Genomic DNA, 12,031 nt, shown 5'->3' with positions numbered 1-12,031 from the left:
TTTGGATATTTATTTGACATTCTTCATCTGGAACTCTTCACTTCTGCAGTAGACAGTGTGTTTCAAAAGCATAGACAACTTGTTATATTAAAATATGGGCTGTCGATTTAACGCGTTAATTCAGTGTGATTAATTTGACTAAAAATAACGAGTTAAAAAAAATTAACGCAAATAATCGCAATGCCCACAATGATATGGAAGATTCCTGAGAAATGCAAGCTTGTAGTACCACCTGTTTACTCCAGAGGGCAGTAAGTGAAACTTCAGCTGTGTGGTAATACGCAGTTTATACAGTGAAGAAAACTCTTCAGTAGCAGAACAACACAAACATGAGTTCACGTTCTTGCGTTTAAAACACTTGATAGAGCACAAATTCGAACTAAGGGATCTCAAGATGTTTTCAAAGTATTAAACTATATTTAACTTGAAACAGTGACCTAAACATTTTATGTTTATTATGCAACGCACCCGAGACGCTACACAAGCATGTCTGACGCAGGTGTAAATTGACGAGTCCTTAAACAAGCCCTCATAATAAATCTCAACTGATTGACAAATTCACTTGTGTAATGGATTGCTGTGAACTGTGTGTCAATGATTGACTTATGATTAATAATATGGTCGTAAACAATACATTGTGTTCTAAAGCCACTTTTTGTATTATTAATGATTAACTCTTCTGCCACAAGAATGTAATGCATTTTAATGACCTGAATATTTTTATTTATATATATATATATATATATATATATATATATATTTAAAGATATATTATATATTTATGTATCATTATTTCATCATTATATATTGAATTATATTTATATGAGGGGCTTTCTCAGCAAATATTTGTAAATGCGATTAATCACGATTAATTAATCGGGACACCATGTAATTAATTAGATTAAATATTTTAATCAATTGACAGCCCTAATTAAAATATATTATTATAATTAAATTTCACCATGAAAGTCTGCACATGACATATAAGCAACAGAGAAAGCATTAAAAGCATAAGATTACATGTTTACTGATAGTGGCCCCTGGTGGCTAAGGTTTGTAATCCATTCCTTTTTTTTGAAGAGAGAAAAAATAATTTTTTGAAGATAGAAAAAAAAAAATTGCCACCCCTCATAGTCCTAATGCCACCCCCTTGCTGTCCCATAATTAATTTTCTAGATCTACCCTTGCATCCTCTGTGAATAAAATTATCATTTTCTATAACAAACATCAACATTTCATGGATATTCTAAACTTTTGAAGGAAAAATACATTTGAAAGTTTTATACCTTATTCTTCATGTTTTATTGAAGTAATGAGATTCAGTACTAGTTTGGACTCAACTTAACTTAGAAGCTTGAATTTAGCCTTGTATACAAATATAATTTGTGTTTATGTATGAATTTAGCAACATTTTAAGACATTTTCAGTAAAACAGTTTGTTAGTTAAGTGATTTAAATTATGGGGACACTAGAAATGTCTCAAACCCTTGTAATTACCAGTTTGTAACCTAAAAAATGTCCTCGTAAACCACTTAAACCTGCCCACACATACACAAAGAAATAAAATGAACAGTTAGAATAAGTGTGAAATTAATTTATTCTCATATAATTCCTTACCATGAGTGATTATGACAATGCAAGTTGCAAGTAATTTAAAATCCCTTATTTTTTCATTGACCTCTGTGGGCTGCAAACTCAGTCTCAAACTCAGTCTCTGCCCATCTCTGTCTGAATTCATCAGCATATGCAGGGAGATCTGATAGATGTGTCTGGCTATATCTTTGTCCCCACATACCCATAACACCTGAACATAAACACACACAGCATGATATATGATGATGTAATAGTGCATGGCTGATTGTTTTCTTTATTTCAATATAGCAAATCTTGTCATCTATTATTGACACTGGAATTCAAACCTCCAAAAAGAATTGAACTTCACATCAAAGTTCAAAGACTTGTGTCCAAACAGCACGAATGTAGAGAAGATGAAAATCTGATTGATATAGATGCTGATGGAAAACCTTTAGAGTGAAAGAATCAGGAAACAAAATGCTTAATAATAAAAAATGCCATAGCTTAATCAAATGATGTGCAGTATTAGCTATTGTTACACAAAAATATCTGACTGCTCAATGCAATTATTGACCAATCAGAATGATTCCCAAGAGCTGTGTAATAATACTACATAGTGAATATTGCATATGTAAGCAGTACGGAGTGAAAGAGGAGTTCGTTGTCAGAATTCAGAGTGTTGTCATTTTCTCTCGCACCAAGAACGCTCAGATACAAAAAACTTTAATAATAATAAATAAATAAAACACTAACTGGCTAGTGTTAGTGTTTTAATAAAACAACAACCCTTTCTACAAGTATTGTTTATTTCTTACATAATCATAATAATAAAAAATAATCTTATGCTCAGAAGTTTGTGATTTAAAAAATAACAAACATTACTGAAAGAGCTTTCCAGTGTATTGGTAACTGGGTGCTAATTCTGCAACTGAGACGACTTAAAGGAGACCTATTATGCCCCTTTTTACAAGATGTCCCCAGAATGTGTCTGTGAAGTTTCAGCTCAAAATACCCCACGGATCATTTATTATACCATGTTGTAAATGCCTCTTATTGAGTGGAATGAAAACACTGTTTTCGTGTGTATCACTTTAAATGCAAATGAGCTGCTGCTTTCCCCGCCCCCGACATAGCTCATGAATATAATCAGAGACAAGGTAACTTTAGCTGTATTAGCCGTGGAATCAGCTAACAAGCACATTTGGAAAGACGATTTGCAAACATTCAAAAAATATAAAGTGTGATATTTACATCTTCATGTATCTGCAAAATGGCGGACTGTGTGTAGATCACTCAGGGGAGGATCTATGATAATAGGGTGGAGTCCGTCACCAGTCGTGGGCGTGGCCTGCTCTAACGTGACGTTACTTTAGAGCAGAAACGAAAACCAATCATTTTGACACACAGTTTTTGATTAATAGAAATATAAGTAAGAGGAGTGGGTGGACTTTTAACATTGAAGGTTGATTGTGTAAACACACTGGCAACACACATTTATGTACAAACACCACATAAATGTGAATTTTGCATAATAGGTCACCTTTAAATTATGCTTCAAATTGAGCTTGCATTAAAATTTTGGATTTATCGAAGATTGAATTCAGTATCTTACCTTTCAGAGGTGTAGTTCTGGTCTACATATTTATGAAGCACAAAAGAATAACATGTTAATTATATATAATTTATTTAAATTCATTATTTATTCTTTTTTATAAAAAAATATTATAACAATACATGTTTGTATTATTATTATTTAAAGTCACAAGGATTTTGCATTAAAAGTTTTCATTTCTTTCAGAATTTCATTTAAATTCAATTTAATGTCTTACCTTTTAGATGTTCTACATATTTCTGATTTAAAAAAACTTGGTGTGACATATCATATCATCATATCCTTTGTAAAAATTAACTATAGTAAAGGTCATAACAAATATAGTTGTAAAGAGCTATTGTATATGAGCGTATAAGCGTGTACAATTGTGTGATGTATGCGTAGCGCCAGCCTTGGTGGGTGGTGAGTTTACCCAGTTTGGCAGTGATAGATAAGAGATTTCTGCTCTATCATGCCACCCACACACACACTCTCTCTCTCACACATGCGCACACACACACACACACACTCTCTCTCTCTCACACGCACACACACACTGTAGCCCCCCCACCACTTACATTTGACATCACCACCTACTGAGTGTACGCACATGTAACTCAAATTAAAACACAGAGAAATAAGCGCAATATACAGTATGTTGCTTTGAACATATGCAATGATTTATTCATATATACAAAAAAAGACTCGAAATGGAGCTCATGAGCACATTACAGAAAATACCTTGAAATGGGAGAACGTTGCCATGTTTGGCTATGATCATTATGGAATATTAATGTACGTCATACTGGTTAGTATACATGCAACAATAATGGGTGAGTTCTGAATGGATTTCCCATACTGCTTTTACTTATTTTGCCATATACACTTTAGATATGGCAAAGTAATACCTAGCAGTATGTTAGTATGCTACATGGATGTCACATGGCCAGGGGTGGGGCCAGAAGGGTGGCATCTGCCCCCCAACAATTTGCCTCTCCAACTCGACCCTGCTCGCGTCCAGGAGACGGTGCGCAACAGCTTAACCTGTCCGTGTCACTCATGGTCCATAACAGCATTCTGCCTCAAAGACAAATCCCCCCCCAGACGGAGTCCTCCACAAGAGGACTCCATGACATTCGTCACACTGGAAATGGAAGGTCAAGTTGAGTGTGACGCATTGCAAGATTTTATACTGTACGTTTTGGCAAACGTAGTAGGTCATCCAGGTTTGCATAGAGAACATATGCATATTGTACAAGATAGACTATGCTGAATACATATTCAGAGTAATATGGTAGCATGCAATTCTGACCAATGCATACAGTACATTCAAGTCTTGCCCAAGCCTTTTTCACATGTAATATCTTGTTTTATTCTGAACTGTGTTACATTACAGAAATTAAATGGTTTATTAATTTCATTTCATGTTGACTTTACGGTACAATCACAAAAAACATTCTGGTTAATAAGAGCCTGATCTCATGAAAATAATACGACTATGGCAACATTTTAGCAAAATGATATTATGTGGTGCATTACATGTATAGTAATAGTGTTTTGACGTCATTAGACAGCACTGTGCTAGGAAGACGGCGAAAAGTGAGTGTTTATGAACTGATAATCTGTGGGAATCTCGGAAATGAGAATCAATGAGAATCTCTGAAAAGTTGGACTTGCTGCACTGTGAAAACGAAAAAACGTGGAAGAATGAATACACGCGGTGCTTGTCGAAAATATATATTTTAGATAGCCATCTCTATCTTAAGTCACTGGATTGCAGCTTGTTTTCAAACTGAATCACCTCTTCCCTCTGGTACACACCTTCCGAGATGACAATGAGTCTACAGAAGTGAGGCTGAACGGCTGGCTGTCTGGTGCAGTCATAACAACCTTGAGCTGAATAAGCTGAACACAGTGGAGATGATAGTGGACTTTAGGAGGAACACCCCAACATTGACCCCGCTCACCATTCTGAACAGCACTGTGGAAGCAGTGGAGTCATTCAGGTTCCTGGGCACTACCATCTCACAGGACCTGAAGTGGGAGACACATATTGACTCCATTGTGAAAAAGGCCCAGCTGAGGTTGTACTTCCTTCGCCAGTTGAGGAAGATCAACCTGCCACAGGTGCTGCTGAAACAGTTCTACTGAGCAGTCATTGAGTCTGTCCTCTGCACTTCAGTTACTGTCTGGTTTGGTTCAGCTATGAAACCAGACATCTGAAGACTACAAAGGACAGTTCGGACTGCTGAGAGGATTATTGGTTGCCCCCTGCTCTCCCGTCAAGGACTGTGCATTTCCAGAGTGAGGAAAAAGGCTAGAAAAATCACTCTAGACCCCACTCACCCAGCCCACTAGCTTTTTGAGGTGTTGCCTTCTGGCCGACGCTTCAGAGCTCTGAGCACCAACCAGAACAGGAACAGTTTTTTCCCTCAGGCTATCCATCTCATGAACAATTAAAATTGCTGCTGTTTTTGTATTGCTGTGCACTGGAAGCTCCTGTCACCGAGACAAATTCCTTGTATGTTTAAGCATACTTGGCAATAAAGCAGATTCTGATTCAAACAGACCTTTCGCATTCCCATGCTCCATCTGAGCTTTCCCTAGTGTGCAGATGCCCTTCATGATTTGTTTCACCAGGAAACTGCCACAATATGTACAAAAAAAACATGTAAAAATTATTTTGAATAAATATAGGTAACGTGTATCTATAAGAGCAGGTTGAAAATGATCATGTAACAAAAATGTTTTTGCACAAGAAAACTTGACACACATTTTAAGTAGACTTAAGGGGGGTAAATGCTTTAAAAGTGTAGAACATGTCCCCGTTAAAGTCTTTTCAGAAAAACCTCAAATAATAACACAGAGGCAGCAGGATTGTTTGTGTTTTTTGGGCGCCTCCTGCACCTCTTGAGGCGTGTCCATGGCTGAGCGCCGCCCTTCAAACAAAGAGTGGGATGAGCCAGAAGAGATGGACTGGTTTCTCCCACACACAAGCTCGGCTGCATTTCCGTCCGTTGTAGACACATCTGTCACTGTCCGCTCCCTTAGGGACATATCATCATCGTCCTCATCGATTAACACCACGTCTGTCCTAATGTCCACCTGGATGCACGGAACGGTCTGAACATCCTCAGAGCTCTCCAGGTTACTGGAGTCAATAAATCCCATAAGAGAAGACTTGTCAATGTCCAATGATGCGTCTATAAGACTGTCCTCAGCCTCACGGTGCAAATATTGCATTTCTTTAAGATTTTGGACATTGGAAACACTCCATATGATACATCTGTGTTCATTAGCCGTCTCCGTAATACCGTTCTTTTCCATTCTTCCGCAATCATTGTGTTTCTGGAGGTCTGTATGTTCCTCTAACGTCAGTTCTGGTCGAAATATGGTCTGCTGTGCATCCCTGTAAAGCTTCCCAGCCTTTTGAGAATTGTTCATCATACACTTTTGTTTCTTTATACAGGTTGTCTTGCCACCAGAGCCTAGCAGAGTGAAAAAAGGATGCATATGACAATGAAAGCAGCTAATTTATTTATTATGTATTGAATATATATATATTGTTTTTTTTTTCAGAAGAAAAAATGGGTTACTCGCCAAACTTCTAATCCTAAATATGGGTAATAGTAATACATTTTTACATTTGACATTTTATGCATTTGGCAGACGCTTTTATCAAAAGCAACTTACAGTGCACTTATTACAGGGATAATCCCCCCGGAGCAACCTGGAGTTAAGTGTCTTGCTCAAGGACACAATGGTGGTGGCCGTGGGGATCGAACCAGCAACCTTCTGATTAACAGTTATGTGCTTTAGTCCACTACACCACCACCACTCCAGTAATAGTGTAACAGATTAAATTCTGAATTGAAGATAATGCTATAGGGATGTTGCATTAACTTCAATTCAGAATTTAATCTGTTACAATAGTGATGCTTACATTAGTAACAAAATTACAATGCATTTTAGAATGTTAATTAACAATATGAATGTAATTGTTCGAAGGTAACCATTGTTATTGCCACAGCATTAGCTCAGTACGAATACAGTTATTTTATGGGTTCCATTTGGTAATGGTTACATTTCAGTGTCACATCTATTTATACTCACCAGAGTTAGCGTTGTCTTTGGAGACCATGGCAAGTCCAAGCACACCTGGTTCAAGACACAGGTCACATCTGTACCATAGATAAAACAAAAAGGAACAAAATCTCCTCTAAATCCCCTCAGATTTCAGGATTACGCCAAAGGAATTAACCTTTTGCCTCTCAACTACAAAACTAATACCTCAACATTGTTTTCTTTTGAGTGTCCAGCACATTAATGCTCCAGATGTTGCATGCAAAGCCTGAGAAGTCATGCTAAATGTCCAGACACGCAGGCACTAAACCTGAGACACCTTACGAACAGTCAGATGAAGAGAGAAAAAACAGCATTGGATAAGGGATAAAAAAAAAAATGGAGGTTGGGCCGTTGTTGCTCTCCACAGGATGAATAAAGACATAAAGCCTTTAAAAGCAGCAAAAATAACTCCAAATCCCCAAGAGACTCCTAGGCATTTTTAGAGGAAGAAAGACATTCTCTCTGGCGCTCAGCCGTCACTTGCAAGGAACACAAAACAAGCACATATAGATGAATATAAAGAATAGGCACAAACAATTACAAAAAAGCCTACACAATATAGCCTACTTCTCTTAAACATTCAATAATTAAATCTGGCCAACAAGCAATATTTAACTTACACATTAATCCCTCCTTTGATCACAGCAGCAATTCTGTTCCAGACGCTCCAAACAACTGATTACACACGACTGCACACTACACATGACAGAATCAGGGCTTTATAAATTAATTATATATTATTTAATAGGCTAGAGTCAAGAACTCTCTACACAAGATTTTTGCTTATAAATAATATATAATTAATATTGTAAAGCATGTGTTTCAGCAAGCAATTGAAATAACAAGCCTACAACCATTACAAAATGCACTAAAATAACATTATAAATACTCGCTACTCACAGCACTATAAATGCTCTTTAAACTCTCTCGACATCAAACAAAACCAAAATGTTTGACTTTATAAATCGAACACAGAAATTAAGAGGCAAAGATGTTCAGGAACAGTTTACCAGCATCCTTCATGACACTAGTAAACGTTTATGTGAGTGTGGTATCTAATGTCGCATGATGACTGTTTGGCCATATTATAGAAAGGCCCATGTTGAACACGCTTTGAATTGAAGGAACAATTCCCAAGTGAAATGGTCTTCAGTAAAATCTGGTGAGTAAAAAGAGAGAGAGAGATAAAGAAAGATTTGTATTTTAAAGAAGTTATTTTATAGTAATTTGCTTTCAAAAATATACTAATATAAAGGCATAAATCATTTATAAGGGTAGTTAAATGATAACTTTTTTTGATCATATAAAGTGTGCAATTTAATACTAAATGTGCAATATGTGTATATTTGTGCACACTTTATAATTGTGTAAATTGACAAGAAAATGTCACGTTTTGTCATATTTTATCCCAAAATCAAAATACAGCAATTTGAAAGTATATTTTCCTTAAAATAGTTAAATCTATTTTTTAAACCCCAAAAAGGAAGAGTTGCTTGATTTTGCTCTTCAAATTGTCGAGTATAAGAATTTGCCAGTATTTATTTACTGCCTTTAATTTTACAAATTTGTATTAAAAATGATAACATTATCGATCGATCGATCGATCGATCGATCGATCGATCGATCTATCTATCTATCTATCTATCTATCTATCTATCTATCATCATCATGTCTGTCTGTCTTATCTATCTATCTATCTATTTATCTATCTATCATCATCATGTCTGTCTGTCTATCTATCTATCTATCTATCTATCATCATCATGTCTGTCTGTCTATCTATCTATCTATCTATCTATCTATCATCATCATGTCTGTCTGTCTATCTATCTATCTATCTATCTATCATCATCATGTCTGTCTGTCTATCTATCTATCTATCTATCTATCTATCTATCTATCATCATCATGTCTGTCTGTCTGTCTATCTATCTATCTATCTATCATCATCATGTCTGTCTGTCTATCTATCTATCTATCTATCTATCATCATCATGGCTGTCTGTCTATCTATCTATCTATCTATCTATCATCATCATGTCTGTCTGTCTATCTATCTATCTATCATCATCATGTCTGTCTGTCTATCTATCTATCTATCTATCTATCTATCTATCTATCTATCTATCATCATCATGTCTGTCTGTCTATCTATCTATCTATCATCATCATGTCTGTCTGTCTGTCTATCTATCTATCTATCTATCATCATCATGTCTGTCTGTCTGTCTGTCTATCTATCTATCATCATCATGTCTGTCTGTCTGTCTGTCTGTCTGTCTATCTATCTATCTATCTATCTATCTATCATCATGTCTGTCTGTCTATCTATCTATCTATCTATCTATCTATCTATCTATCTATCATCATCATGTCTGTCTGTCTATCTATCTATCTATCTATCTATCTATCTATCTATATATCATCATCATGTCTGTCTGTCTGTCTATCTATCTATCTATCTATCTATCTATCTATATATCATCATCATGGCTGTCTGTCTATCTATCTATCTATCTATCTATCTATCTATCTATCTATCTATCTATCATCATGTCTGTCTGTCTGTCTATCTATCATCATGGCTGTCTGTCTGTCTACCTATCTATCATCATCATGTCTGTCTGTCTGTCTATCTATCTATCTATCATCATCATGGCTGTCTGTCTATCTATCTATCTATCTATCTATCATCATCATGTCTGTCTATCTATCTATCTATCTATCATCATGTCTGTCTGTCTGTCTATCTATCATCATGGCTGTCTGTCTGTCTGTCTATCTATCTATCTATCTATCATCATGTCTGTCTGTCTATCTATTGATCATCATGGCTGTCTGTCTGTCCATCTATCATCATGTCTGTCTGTCTATCTATCGATCATCATGGCTGTCTGTCTGTCTATCTATCATCATGTCTGTCTGTCTATCTATCATCATGGCTGTCTGTCTGTCTATCTATCATCATGTCTGTCTGTCTATCTATCATCATGTCTGTCTGTCTATCTATCATCATGGCTGTCTGTCTGTCTATCTATCATCATGGCTGTCTGTCTATCTATCATCATGTCTGTCTATCTATCGATCATCATGGCTGTCTGTCTGTCTATCTATCATCATGTCTGTCTGTCTATCTATCATCATGTCTGTCTATCTATCGATCATCATGGCTGTCTGTCTGTCTATCTATCATCATGTCTGTCTGTCTGTCTGTCTATCTATCATCATGGCTGTCTGTCTGTCTGTCTATCTATCTATCTATCATCATGTCTGTCTGTCTGTCTATCTATTGATCATCATGGCTGTCTGTCTGTCCATCTATCATCATGTCTGTCTGTCTATCTATCGATCATCATGGCTGTCTGTCTGTCTATCTATCATCATGTCTGTCTGTCTATCTATCATCATGGCTGTCTGTCTGTCTATCTATCATCATGTCTGTCTGTCTGTCTATCTATCATCATGTCTGTCTGTCTATCTATCATCATGTCTGTCTGTCTATCTATCATCATGGCTGTCTGTCTGTCTATCTATCATCATGTCTGTCTGTCTATCTATCATCATGGCTGTCTGTCTGTCTATCTATCATGGCATGTCTGTCTGTCTATCTATCATCATGTCTGTCTGTCTATCTATCATCATGTCTGTCTGTCTGTCTATCTATCATCATGGCTGTCTGTCTGTCTATCTATCTATCTATCTGTCTGTCTGTCTGTCTATCTATCTATCTATCTATCTATCTGTCTGTCTGTCTAATACCATAAATACAATGTTAAAACTGTAGCACTAAATAACAGCAACAACATACTGTTTTCTCAAATACTGTATATAGCTGCATGTACAAGTAAAGCTGTGTATATACTGTATGAAGGACTGTTGCAGAAGCGAGTGGATGTCACGCTCTGACCTGCTAAAAATCTCGACTTGTTCTGAGACAAGCTTTTGTAAGAAACCCCCTCCTCATACGCTGGACCCTTCCAAATGAATAATACACACGGAGCACTAACACACATGTTTGCATATGGAGAGGGAAAGACAGAGGAAAAGAGAGAGTGAAATATTCATGAGAAACAGCTCTCCGTCTACAGTAGCACACTTGAATGCAGCTGAAGGATTCTAAAACCTGTGTCCTACTGATACTGATGGTAATTAAAAATGATTTCAGTGCACACATACAATTTATTATGCATCGCCATATTGTGAGAAATACAAGCCAGAGTGAAATAAAAACAAAATATGATTTTATTACAGTTTGTAAAGGTCATATTCTAAACTTTTGTAGCATTCACAAAATTTAGAAGTCCACTTTTATAAATTATTACTGTTAATTAATGTTTCCTAAACCAAAAATGTTTTTGTTCTACATTTCCACACTCTCCCTGACCCTTTGAATTACCGTAAGTATGCAGTTTTTGCTATTGTCCCTTTAAGATTTTTATATGTAAATGATATACTGCGATTGCCAAATTTCAGAATACTGAATAGCAGACTGTTAATATTTGGTTGAAATTTCCTTTAAGGGTGAAGTTGTTAAAGGTATATTAAGTTTAATCGACAGCATTTGTGGCATAATGTTGAATACCACAAACAATAATATAATAATGGGTGTGCTGAGTGACTCCAGCCAGGTCTCCTAAACAACCAAATTGGCCAGGTTGCTAAGGAGGGTTGAGTCACATGGGGTAACCTCCTCGTGGTCACTATAATGTGGTTTTCAAACTCGGTGGGGCGCGTGGCGAG

The 12,031-nt window shown here is 36.3% G+C and overlaps 1 protein-coding gene and 1 long non-coding RNA gene across 2 annotated transcripts; both read right to left on the bottom strand.

Annotated features, from left to right (window-relative positions):
• Positions 1-1,590: 1,590 nt before the first annotated feature.
• LOC127635993 (uncharacterized) lies at positions 1,591-3,539 on the bottom strand. The gene is made up of 4 exons (XR_007969535.1): positions 3,405-3,539; positions 3,188-3,209; positions 1,920-2,024; positions 1,591-1,804 (listed from the first exon to the last, which is right to left on the bottom strand). It is a non-coding gene; the product is annotated as an uncharacterized LOC127635993 (long non-coding RNA).
• Positions 3,540-4,545: 1,006 nt separating this feature from the next.
• On the bottom strand, positions 4,546-7,415 carry si:ch211-12e13.12 (uncharacterized). Its single transcript, XM_052116314.1, has 2 exons — positions 7,280-7,415; positions 4,546-6,654 (listed from the first exon to the last, which is right to left on the bottom strand). The coding sequence occupies exons 1-2, from the start codon at positions 7,305-7,307 to the stop codon at positions 6,017-6,019; spliced, it is 666 nt and encodes a 221-aa protein (XP_051972274.1). The 5' UTR covers positions 7,308-7,415; the 3' UTR covers positions 4,546-6,016.
• Between the last annotated feature and the right edge of the window lie 4,616 nt (positions 7,416-12,031).

The sequence above is a fragment of the Xyrauchen texanus genome, chromosome 4, assembly GCF_025860055.1.
Source record: "Xyrauchen texanus isolate HMW12.3.18 chromosome 4, RBS_HiC_50CHRs, whole genome shotgun sequence".
NCBI classification, from domain to species: Eukaryota; Metazoa; Chordata; class Actinopteri; order Cypriniformes; family Catostomidae; genus Xyrauchen; species Xyrauchen texanus.
Note: the sequence above shows the minus strand (reverse complement) of the source record. Positions and strands in the feature narration are given on the sequence as shown.